This window comes from Toxotes jaculatrix, chromosome 18, assembly GCF_017976425.1.
Source record: "Toxotes jaculatrix isolate fToxJac2 chromosome 18, fToxJac2.pri, whole genome shotgun sequence".
Classification (NCBI taxonomy): Eukaryota; Metazoa; Chordata; class Actinopteri; family Toxotidae; genus Toxotes; species Toxotes jaculatrix.
This window is the reverse complement of record NC_054411.1, coordinates 9,429,103-9,440,443: the sequence shown is the minus strand read 5'-3', so window position 1 is coordinate 9,440,443 and position 11,341 is coordinate 9,429,103. Positions and strand designations below refer to the sequence as shown.

General features: G+C 41.8%; 1 protein-coding gene across 6 annotated transcripts; it reads right to left on the bottom strand.

Moving 5' to 3' along the window:
* Positions 1 to 636: 636 nt before the first annotated feature.
* On the bottom strand, positions 637 to 8,965 carry LOC121198399 (ethanolamine-phosphate cytidylyltransferase-like). 6 transcript variants are annotated; one of them, XM_041062497.1, is made up of 14 exons: positions 8,775 to 8,965; positions 4,151 to 4,239; positions 3,439 to 3,600; positions 3,193 to 3,259; positions 3,001 to 3,085; positions 2,817 to 2,862; positions 2,720 to 2,724; positions 2,034 to 2,163; positions 1,715 to 1,797; positions 1,552 to 1,629; positions 1,376 to 1,441; positions 1,216 to 1,281; positions 1,024 to 1,112; positions 637 to 892 (listed from the first exon to the last, which is right to left on the bottom strand). In XM_041062497.1, exons 1-14 carry the CDS (start codon positions 8,903 to 8,905, stop codon positions 778 to 780), a joined length of 1,212 nt encoding a protein of 403 aa, XP_040918431.1. In that variant the 5' UTR covers positions 8,906 to 8,965; the 3' UTR covers positions 637 to 777. The 6 variants fall into 6 exon arrangements, with proteins under 6 accessions (XP_040918431.1, XP_040918432.1, XP_040918429.1 ...); XM_041062498.1 differs by lacking the exon at positions 1,216 to 1,281; XM_041062495.1 differs by lacking the exon at positions 2,720 to 2,724 and having other exon boundaries at positions 2,034 to 2,166; positions 2,821 to 2,862.
* Between the last annotated feature and the right edge of the window lie 2,376 nt (positions 8,966 to 11,341).

Genomic DNA, 11,341 nt, shown 5'->3' with positions numbered 1-11,341 from the left:
CTTCTCACTTCCAAGAAACACAAGCTTAAACCAAAGAAACAGGGATATTTTCTCCCCTAATTCTCTCGTGGTTTCAGCGTCCTCCAGAAAGCCTGTAATCACTTTATAATACATACAGTACATACAGTATATACAAAGATAAATCAGTGGTGGGGCTAAGCCCGTTGTTGGGCAGAAAGCAGCAACAGCCCCATGGATATAACAGATCAAATCTCTTTCTTGCTATAGTTCAATGTCTGACAAGTATCTCAGGTCCCTATGCATGCTCCTTAAATGCCCAAATCCCATGATCTAATTTTTAAAAATTTAGAATTTTTTAAATAAAAAAAAATAAAAGTACTTGAGGAATTAAAAATATCCAAAGACATAGAATAGACAGTTGAAGACATGGTGATGCCTTCCTTGTTAGAACTTTTTGTCTTGTTTTTGTTTTGTCCAAAACTTCATAGTCACATATCTGTATATGAATGATTTCTCAAATGACATGAACATGTAGTTGCATAAGCAGAATATATTATTACACAGAGGACACCCCCCCCCCCCCCCCCCCCCCCCAACACACACACACACAAATTGCGTACCTGATGATCCCACAGCAGACTATACCGCTCTGGCTACAAACGGGCTGCTGTAAAGACTGCTGTTGTTAGCCAAGATTGTGGGTGGAGGGTGTCATAACACTTATAAAAGGGTTGATTTAACTGCACATGAGATAAGATTAATTGAGCTTGTCAGTGTAATGATGACACTTGATGATGACGCCTTTTTGTGGCCTTCCTACAGCACAGCCTGGGCTCTTTCCTTAGTCTTTTCCTCTTCTTGTCGCTTCATGGCCTGGATCACAGCGATTTCTTTGGCCTCCTTCTTCTGGTTCCTTGCCTCAAACAGCAACCTAAATCACACAAAGGGTATCAGAAAAAAAAAAAAATAAGCCCTGAGTCCAATGTAATACATAATAATTCCAGCAGTGAGTTAACACTGGGCAACATAGAAAAATATTGTTTTGTCCAGTAGATATAATACCTGTTTTTGATTATCCTCTGCACGATGGCATCTGTAGTGAGGCTGTTCCCACTGTCAACGGTGCGCAGGATTCCTTTCCTCCTGGGCTCCTGAATACGAAGAAAAAAATGTGATGCACCATGACAGTAGATTATTTCACAAAGGTGTTTTCTAAAAAATGTTGATATAACATGGCAGTGTTTATAGTCTTACAGCATAAGGGTCGGATCCATCCTTGTCAGGGTATATTTCTGTCTTTCCATGGCAAACAAGATCCACCTGTGGTTAGAGAGCCACGTTAAAGTTTTATTCATGTCTGAGTGTTGAGAACTTTATAACCTAAGTGAAAGTTACATGGACTGTCTGTACTTACCTTGAAGTGGTCCAGCAAATCTTTTGTGACTGCAAAGGGTGCACCAATCACCACCTCTGATACATACTATGAAAAAAAGTACACAAAAATTTATTCTATACATATATATTTATAAAAGATATACAGTATGTGTAGTGAACTGTGCTAATGGAGAATGAGCAAGAAGAAGAACGCACTCGACAAGCCAGGACGCTGAGCGTTCTCTCATGGACATTCATGATGGGGTAGTTTTTCCCTTTGTAACGATTCACCTCCTGCAAAATATGAAGTATGAAAGTAGGAATGTATAAAAAATGTGAACGCCTCGCATAGATGAAAGGAAAATAGCGGGACACTCACCTGATCAAAGTGCAACCCCACTATAATGTATGGCTTTTCTGCGAGCTTATGCACTGCTTCCAGGAAGTCTACATGGCCAATGTCTGACAGGAGACCAGTCAAGGCTGACAGCTAATTATTTCATAGCAACAGAATTCACAGAATAATTAATTATTCACACCATTCTGACAGTGGCGCTGTTGCTTTTATACATGCATAACTATACTGCATAATTAATTAGACTTTTTAAATGAAATTGCACATGTATTCGAATTAAAAACTAAAAATATGTTCACAGAAATTCAACTTATCTTCTAGTGTAGTCTTTAAAAAAAGATACGGAAGAGGTCAAACGCTCCGGCCACATAGATGATAGTGTCTCCAGGTTGAGGCTCCTGGCCTGAAGCAAACTGGATGATCTTCTGTGACGTCTGCAGGAACTGAGACACCCCCGTCCAGGGACTGTGGCCCTTCTGACCATGCGACCCCCATAATCCAGAAACAGGCATAATGAGTACAAATTGACAATGTAGCAATAAGATCCAGGCATCATATAGATATAGCACCACTGCAGCATTTTGAGCAATTTAGAGTAGAAAAAATACTTGTGCTGCACTATCGCCACCCAGTGGTGTTAGTAGTAATGTCACATTTGGTTAGTGCCTAACAACTCAAAGCTGTCCCTACAAATTCCCAGTGCATTTATTCAGCCCTCGCCAAATTCACAGCATCACTCATCCAGTCTTAAATGGAAGTGTGAAGAGACCCACTACTGCTTTCACACTATTTAAAACCCCCATGTTGACTTTCTCCCTGGATGGGGAGTTACTTTCCCCATCCAGGGACAGAAGCAGCATTCACTGTTTACTGGCAAGGCCTGCTACTTGATTATAAAGTGGGTCCACAGTAAAGGCCTTTGTTCAGTAATGGTTGACATCTGGCCCACAGAGCGACTTTGACGACTTGAATGATAAAACAGTTGAGGAGGAAGAAGCTAAAGAGCCAAGGATGTGGTTTTAAACACACGCCAGCTAAGAGTTTGGTAGTAAGTTGAGGATTTGATATTGACTAAGTGATGAGCAAAGCAAGAAGAATAATGATAAGCTGAAGATATGTTTGGTACCTACCTTTCCAAAGTTGTCTGTGTGCTGCTGATAGTCTGAACTGTCCTAAAGAGAAGGTAGGATTGAGTTAGGCTTTTACTGCGAAGTGAAATCACTGAGAGAGAGAGAGAGAGAGAGAGAGAGAGAGAGAGAGAGAGAGAGAGAGAGAGAGAGAGAGAGAAAGAAAGTAAACGCTGTACTCACAATATTGCTGTGGTGTGCTTTGGTCATCAGCAGCATCCTGCCAACCAGATCTGTGGTTGAAACACCCTGGGTTCTCTTACACTCCCTGTAACAACATAACACACAGTGTAACAAATGTAGGAAACACACACACACAATATCCCATCCTCACTATTAATATTATCTTATTCATATTTCAAAACGGAAGCTGACCTGTATCGTCCGGACTTCTTCACCTCTTCGTAAGTATCCTTACCATCCACCGTTAGTGTTATATCATCTGAAACGACAGCATCCATGACACACTGTGTGCATAAATCAATTAAATCCTGTCATATCGATCAATAACAGATGCTATATCAGTGATTAGGCTTCACACTTGGTCCTGATCAGAACTGTTTATGACTGTAGATCCATTTGTGTGTCAAAACAAAGACGTCACGTAGTGACATACGGTACCTCCGTGAACACAGAAGTCACAGTTATACTTGTCGAGAGTCTCGAGGGTAGTGACATAAGGCGCTCCTTCCACGACCTCATCCACCCACTTTATGGCCCGCACCATCTTGTATCTTTCTTCCTGAGTGAAGACTGGCGGACCCTTGTGCTTTGCAATCTCACCTTGAAGACAAAGAAATACACTCAAATGATACTGTTGACACACGCAGATAATGTCGACTGAGATTTATAGAATGGAGAGACATAAAGTTCCATTTGAATCACCCTCTGACATGCAGTTTTATAAAGACACTGCCTTTCGGCCATGGAGATTTTTTTTTTTTTATCACTTCAGCAGAGGAAAAGGTTGCTGATATCTGTGCTGGCCCTGACTGTGAAGTCATTCTGAATTATCAGAATGTCAGAGTGCCCCAAATTGCTGAGTTGCTGCACTACTGTCACAACAACCTCTCCTAAGTGTACAGGACTCAGCTGGTGCCTGGCTGGTAATAATGGGATTGAACAGAGGCTCCAGACACTATGCCTCCCCAGATTCAGCAGGTACAGGCATGATAACGCATTGTAAAGGTAAGGGTAATGTCAAAACTGGGTGAGAAAACAGTCCGTTAGAGATGAGCTAGACTTTAAAAAAGCCAAGAGAGGCTTCCACTGAAGGTGTAGACGTGCTAGGGACAATGATTATGCTATGAGGGTCACTGGTTCTGAGCCTTACCGTCTGTGTGTACTCCAACGATGAGGTAATCTCCCATGGCCTTGGCCTGCCGCAGCTGATTGGAGTGTCCATAATGTACCATGTCATAGCTGGTAGGGTAAAAACACAAGAAGAAACAATATAAGAGTTCTGTGACGTGTTTTAATTTTGAGACTCACACTATTCTCAAAGTTAGAAATGGCAGCTTTTCTTCAAAACTCTTGAGTCAGTGTGTTCTTGAATGCACTGCACGGAGGAGTTTGCGTACCTTGAAAAGCGATCACTACACACATCACACTGTAGGACATGAATAGATCTTTAGTTCATGGGTCAAAACACGCAAAGCTACACATATGATCAGTTTGATATCTGATAAAATTCTCAACATAAAAAGTCAGTGTGGCAGAGTGTTTTTTTCCCTCCCTGTTCTCACCGCTCACGCTATGATACCATCTGTGGATAATTAGATTAGCACAGATTGGAGACTGAGATTTTAACATGGTAATCTAGCATAGTAACAGAGAACAGATGGGCATTAGCCTTCCATCACTGTCACTACTACCAACAGCTGACATCAGTCTGATCATTTTTCTTTCTGTTCCACTTTGAACATGATATTGACATCTAATATGGACAACCAAAAAAAAAGAAAAAAAACAAACAGAAGAATGTCCTCTGACTGATGAAAGTGACTGCAGGTATCACTAAAGTCGTAACTGATCCCAGAATAACTGTACAGATTCATTGCCTGATGCAGCTACAGTTTGTCACACATCAGTCCTTAGAGGGGTAAGATGTAGAACAACACTATGAATGGCATCCTCAAAAATCAATTAAAAAAAGAAAAGATGAGTGCTGCTAAAACTACAGTATGTACGGGGCCAAAACAGTAACAGAATCCCATGTTGTTTTCAGCCCTTGGCTATGCTAATGAAAGGCAGCATCTGCGTCTTGCTGCGGTGTCACTATACACAACCTGACTGAAGACAACCTGGACTAGAGTGTAAGGAAATAAATAAAATATCTATTACTAGACCATAGGGCTTGTTGATGTGATTCAGACATATCCACTGCTTCGTCAAAATACACCACAAAAAGAGGCTTTTTGTCATGGAAGCTCGTCTGAAGCCAAGAGTTTTACGGTGTGTCTTGTGCTGTCAATCTGCTGAAATGAGATCCATGTGTGCAGGCTCTGAGGTGACAGTGCAGGGCCAGAGGAATGTAGTAAGGGGGGAGTATTTGGAGGTGAATGAAAAGAGAAGAAAACCATGAGACCCAGACAGAGTTACATAATACCAAGTGGCTGCTTCTGGGCTGTTATACTAGCTAGATACCCTACATGTCACCGTGTTCCTACTGTATTTTTTAGCAGGGATGGGTCATGACAGTACCACCGTGGGATGATGAAATATTAATTAGTGCAGCCTGTTAGTGGACACCCAAACAGCACCTACGTTTCTCAAGAGTAAAACAAGGCAGGTATCTTTGGACACAGTGATAAAATATTAGGACCTGCGCAGGAAATATTCGCAAAGATAAACACTGATGGCAACTGGGAACACAAAAAATTACAATCTTGACATTTTGGTCAGGTTTGAAATAAATGCCATGCCATATTGTTTGAGAGTAGTTATCCAAAGTAAAAGACCTGGATACACAGCACTAAAAATATCAGAGGCTAATGGCTGTTTTAATTGACAATTCAGCGGTTACTTCTCAGGATACCGACAGTCTCAGATAAGCCTGGAATGAATGAACAACACACTATTGCTTCACCGAGGCTTTAAATAGGATGTTTATAGCCTTGTAAGTACACACCGCTGCAGCACATGCACACTGGAAGTGGACTTTACCCGCTTCCTTGATGATACTTCTCTGACAACTGATCTTTAACCACTGTCACCTCTTTTCAGGGCAACAAATAAGACAAGAAAGCTCCTTTGTGCAGAGAATGAGGGGAGGGGTCAAAGACATCTCAATAGTTGAAGTGACTGCGTTCTTTCCTTGGAATTTTCCTCTCGTATTGCTGACAATGCTGGATGTCAGTAAGAACGTGGCGATGTCCAGTAGGGCTTCAGGAAACAATGTGCTCAGTGACAGGCACCGCTGTACAAGCTACAGCGGTCATTGCAGGTGTAGGCTGGAGGGGTTAGAGGGGTTAATGACATGAGCTCTGTTGACATTGGCTCTCTTTGCGTGCTCACCCCACCGGTTAATATTCTGGCATCCCAAATATTCTGCAACATGCCATCAAACCATGGATAGGCAGCCACACCTAAATGGCAGGAATTCTACTAGAGAAAGCCACCATAATCCTGGCCCTCATACACAGAAATTCAAAACATTTATTTTGCCGCTGCACCATGGAGCCAGACTCTGTGCACCAAGGTTTGGTGGTTCCCACAGAGGAGGCAGTCTGGCATCTCGAAGCGTTAGTTCAAGGGTTAATCAATTAATCATTTTGTATATAAAAAGTCTGAAAACTATGAAAAATGGCTGCTGTAATTTCAAACAGCTAATGGTGACATGTTCGAGTAGCATTCAACCAAGTCCTCACAATGAGGAAATGCTGCAGCTCACAGTCAACTCACTCAAATTTTTGAGATATCTACTGCAGAAAATTCCACTGTCAAGTCAAAACAGTGGGGTTGAAAAGAATTTCAATTTCAGCAGCGTGGAGTTTACTTTTGATAAGCCAAAGACCTGTGTCAACACTTTCCATTATTCTCTACCTTCAGGGGAAAATACTTCCTAATGAAAACTGTTCAGAGTGAGGTCTATGGACATTGTCTCTGGAAAGACAGGTTGTTGTCGAGTTTTTCAAATGCCATGTTTCAATACCGCTGAGCGCCCACAAACAAAATTCCATTGGCATCCATTGTTTTTGAGTCGTTGTAAAAGTCTAAGCACCAGAGATGCCAAAACTTCTCAAACTAAATCAAAGCCTTCTGTATGGATACATTGGAAAATATATTTGTGGTAATTTGGGTGAAATTACCCTTTAAAAGTCAGTACTTCCATGTTTACGAGACAGCAACAAAGAAGCAGTCTGCATCTGATACTCTTCAGGGGAGCTCAGCTTCATAGTGAACTCTCTTGAAAGTGACAAGGTGAGGTGACTGAAATATCAGAGTGCTGACAGAGTACCATAGGTGTACCTGAGATGACACTGTAGAACATTTTGATACCTCACGTTAATATATAATAACAAACCAAAAAAACCCTGTTCAGTGTGTTCAGCATCATGATGCCTGCCTGTCACATGAAAAGTGGCAGTCATTGGTCAAACCATAAACAAGAATAATCTGGTAAACAGAAATGTTTTTAGCTGGATGAGGATGCTTTTCTGACACAGTGCAGTGGGTTTTGGATTAAAACCAGTTCCAGGGTTACAAGGTTATGAGAAATACAAGCAAAACTTAGCCACCACTTTTACCTCTCAGACTGAAATATTAGTTTGTTTGCAAACATTTGTGTTGCAGTGATTGATCCTATTTTTTAAAAATATGATATTAGACATTAAGTTGGCGGAACAGAGCTAAGACAGCTTTTTTTTAATGTTATAAAAGCTTGTTGTTTTTCCATTTGATTTGAACACAAGAGCAAATTTTCCACAGCTGGCCTTGCCCTTCCCACAGCTGACTGTTCACATTCATCCATCACCTATATTGCATTAAAGGCCGCGCCCGACACTACATGATCACCTTGCTCTGATGACTCTAGTACAGTTGTTGTTTTTTTTAATCACATTACATCATGCTGAAAGAGGGCACTTTGTAGCGGTGTCATTATTAGCATCACAGTAATCATAGTATAGTAACAGTAAGGACAGCGTGCATTGTGCTTAGCGGTCACTGAATCTCGTGGAGGTCTAGGTGTAAGACATAAGGTCTATAAGCTGTTAGGCGTTTTTTCTTCCTGTCATCATTACACGTAGGAGGTTGCACAGAAAACCTATATTCATAATTCTACTTAAATATAAATAAGTAATAAAAATTAATGTTCTGTTGAATATCTTTGTGGCAGTGTGATTTTTTTGGTTGTGCCTCAAGGTGTAGTCTTTCTGGATTAACAAATAGTTTTTGCCTTTGGCTCAATCACAACTGATAAAACGTTGTTACCTGTAACGTAAGTACAATCCTACATAAAGTTTAGGTCAGTAGTTGCATTAAAACACATTCACTGGCAAACACTTTTTCCCAAAGTACTTATAACAGTGTCAGTCTGGTCATGGTCATACATGATAATCAGTTATGATGAATTGCTACAACAAATATTAATATAAATCAGTTCTGATGTTCTTATGTAATAACTTGCCCAGTGAGGAGGAAAATTGAGGCTAGGATGCCACAGTAAAAATATAAAGTAATGTAATGTAATATGTAATATGTCCCGGATGGTTAATTGTCAGGCCATTAAACCACTCATGGTAGAATACATATAACAGGATATTCAGTTTAAAGTTGTGTGTATAGTGATATCTCTGGAGATTTAAGTAGCGGTCCTGTCAGAGCCCTGCAGCCTGCAGCGGGCCTGTCCCGGTGACAGGCTGACACATTCATTCAAACGTGCTTCATGCTAACATTACAGACAATACTGTGGCATCTTCATCACACATTACACATCTATCCGGTAAGTTACTCACCAACCATCGCACCACACCCGGATTCTTCGCCTCCTCTTCTCGGGACTGCAAGCTGCAGCGCCGGGGGTCGTCCCTGCGTCTTTCCCGGCTGCTGTGTTCTCTTGGTGGTGGTGGTGTCCGTTCTTGATCATTTTTGAAGCCGGTGAGTAATCTCTGAGAGCGAAACCTTCAGCTACAGGGCGACTCCCTCCAAACGAGATGGTGAACGGACCGTGACAGTTTGTGAGCCTCCCTTTCAGTGCAGGACAGCCGGTTTCTGTGTCAGCAGCAGCAGCAGCGGCGGCGGCGGCAGCAGCAGCAACGGCGGCAGCAGCATTAGTAGTGCGATGCGCCAACGCCTCCTCTACCGGCGACGCAGCGACGCACGACGCACGATGCGTCAAGACGGCCAAAGGCACCAGATAAAACCCGAAGGAAGAGAGAACCGTTCATAAACACCACGCAATTTGTCTTTGCAGTCTCTGAGTTTTATTTTGAAAAGTTCGAGCGTGAAGCTCTGTGTTTATTATGGCAGACTTGACCAAGGTCGAATCGTACGATGAAGAGCCAGTGAACGCAGCCGACATGTTGTTACATAATAGTGGCGCTTTCCACTGTCATGTGACAATATCTGGATTCCCACAGAAATAACAGGCTATTTGCCAGAGCTGTGTGGTGACATGTCAGTTCGTGATCCGTACATTAACCTTGATTCGCTGCAAGTTATCTCTGTAAAACATCAACAAGAAGATGAGATAAGGTCGCGTACATCCTGTTTAATTCTATATGTAAAACATTTACATTACTAATAACCAGAATAATCAATTAAAAAGTATTGGAGATTTTATTCCCTTGTAATCCTGGAAAAGTATCAATGACAATAAAAGAGATGGGGATGAAAATTGTGATGTGGATAAAAGAAAATGTAATATAAGACAAATTAAAGAAATGCTGGCTGTAGCAAATTTATAAACACAGAGAATGACATTACACCATTACATCACATTATGCAGTTAGAATTTACTGATTTATCATATATAAAAGTATATCAAATGTCTATTAAAATATATTGCGATTTCATTTTGTGGTGACTACTGACATCACATCCAAGAGGATGATCTGATAGATCTTTATCTTAATAAAGACTGTACTGTTCAGTGTGTCCGTTCCACTCTGAGGTAATTTAGTCATGTGTTGCACTGACTGGCGTGTCTAACGTTTTGTCCGTCATCATTTACAACCTATAAATGAGAGCCACAGAATATGACACACCTATTATGGACCTCGGAATATGATTCAGTTCCAACACAATATCGCCAACTACGCCCTCAATAACTGAATTAACCCTTCTCTCCCAGTCTCAGCAAAATCTTAACAATATGAACTTAAAGATTTTCCACAGATCTGTTATTTTGGGTTGTTCAAGCGTTCCTAATAAATAAGTTATAGAATATGCAATATCAACAGCAACTTGTTATTAATCCTAGGCAACAATTAAATAAAGATAAAGATAGAAAGTTTGTTTTATGCAATTTTTCGTAAAATGAGACTTGCACATGTGAGGTGAAATTGACTTGGTGAAAGGAATGCACTGTAGGGGGAATCCTCGCGTTCAAGAGAATGTGGCGTCATCTTGTGGAAAAACCCTGTTAAATCACACAAAGTCTTTGCACTAAAGTGCCAGCAGAGGGAAACCCAGGCCCGCATATTGCTAAACAAGTGCACAGTAACCTCCTGACAAGCAGTAATATTGTCTACACTGGAATCTGTTGTCTCTTTAATTGTCTGGGGTCTTCTCTCTGGATGCAGTTGCACATTGACTTTTTCTTACCGCACTTTTACAGCAGACTATCAGGGTGTTTGGCATGAGGATAATAATTTTTGTTGCTCTCTCATGTGACCATCATAACCGCTTTAAGAGATTCAGAATAACTGCTGATGCAAAGCAGAAGAAATACACCTCTCACCCAGTGTAGTATCCCTGATAAGCAGGCGTATCCTCTGCCATGGTGACATTTGCAGAGTGGAGCCCCATGCCAAGCTTTGGCAGGGCAGACATGGTAAATGAACAGCCTTGCTGATGGGGATGGCAACATTAATTGTAGAGCAGGCTGTGGTCTGAGAACTGGGGCAGGCACCTGCTGCAGAAGTGGGTGAAGATGAAGAATGCTGTCCTAGATTGCCCACCAGCTCACCTTAACCCAACCCGCCAAATTAATCAACTCTTCAGAGGCCACCCGGTTGTCTGGGGCAGGCATCCGAGGAGGGAGGAGAGCCTGTTTTAAGGCACAGGTCACACAGACCTGTAGGAGCCTCCTCCATTTAAGAGAGGGGAAGAACAATACCACGCTGCAGTGGTTCTGAGGCACTGGGGTTTAGCCTTGCCCCGCAGGATGGAGTGGTTAGATGTAGCTTGTCTTCAGCCATCTGTCTCTTTGTCTCTGCATGTTCTCTCATGAGATGTGTTTTGAATGTGCTGGGGTTGAAACGCTGCTGAGGAGGGTGATGTTTGATGAGGTGTGCTGAGACAGAGAGGGTTTAGAAGCCCCATAGGGAGCAGAGATGACTAACTCACTACTCCTCCTAAT

Bases quoted from the DNA above. Each gene is read 5' to 3' on its own strand.
- LOC121198399 (XM_041062493.1), bottom strand. From the start codon at position 8,905: ATGATCAAGAACGGACACCACCACCACCAAGAGAACACAGCAGCCGGG. The intron at 3,260-3,438 runs GTACCGTATGTC...CTGTCGTTTCAG, and splicing joins TGACTTCTGTGTTCACGGAG to ATGATATAACACTAACGGTG. The intron at 1,442-1,551 runs GTGCGTTCTTCT...TTTTTTTCATAG, and splicing joins TCAGCGTCCTGGCTTGTCGA to TATGTATCAGAGGTGGTGAT.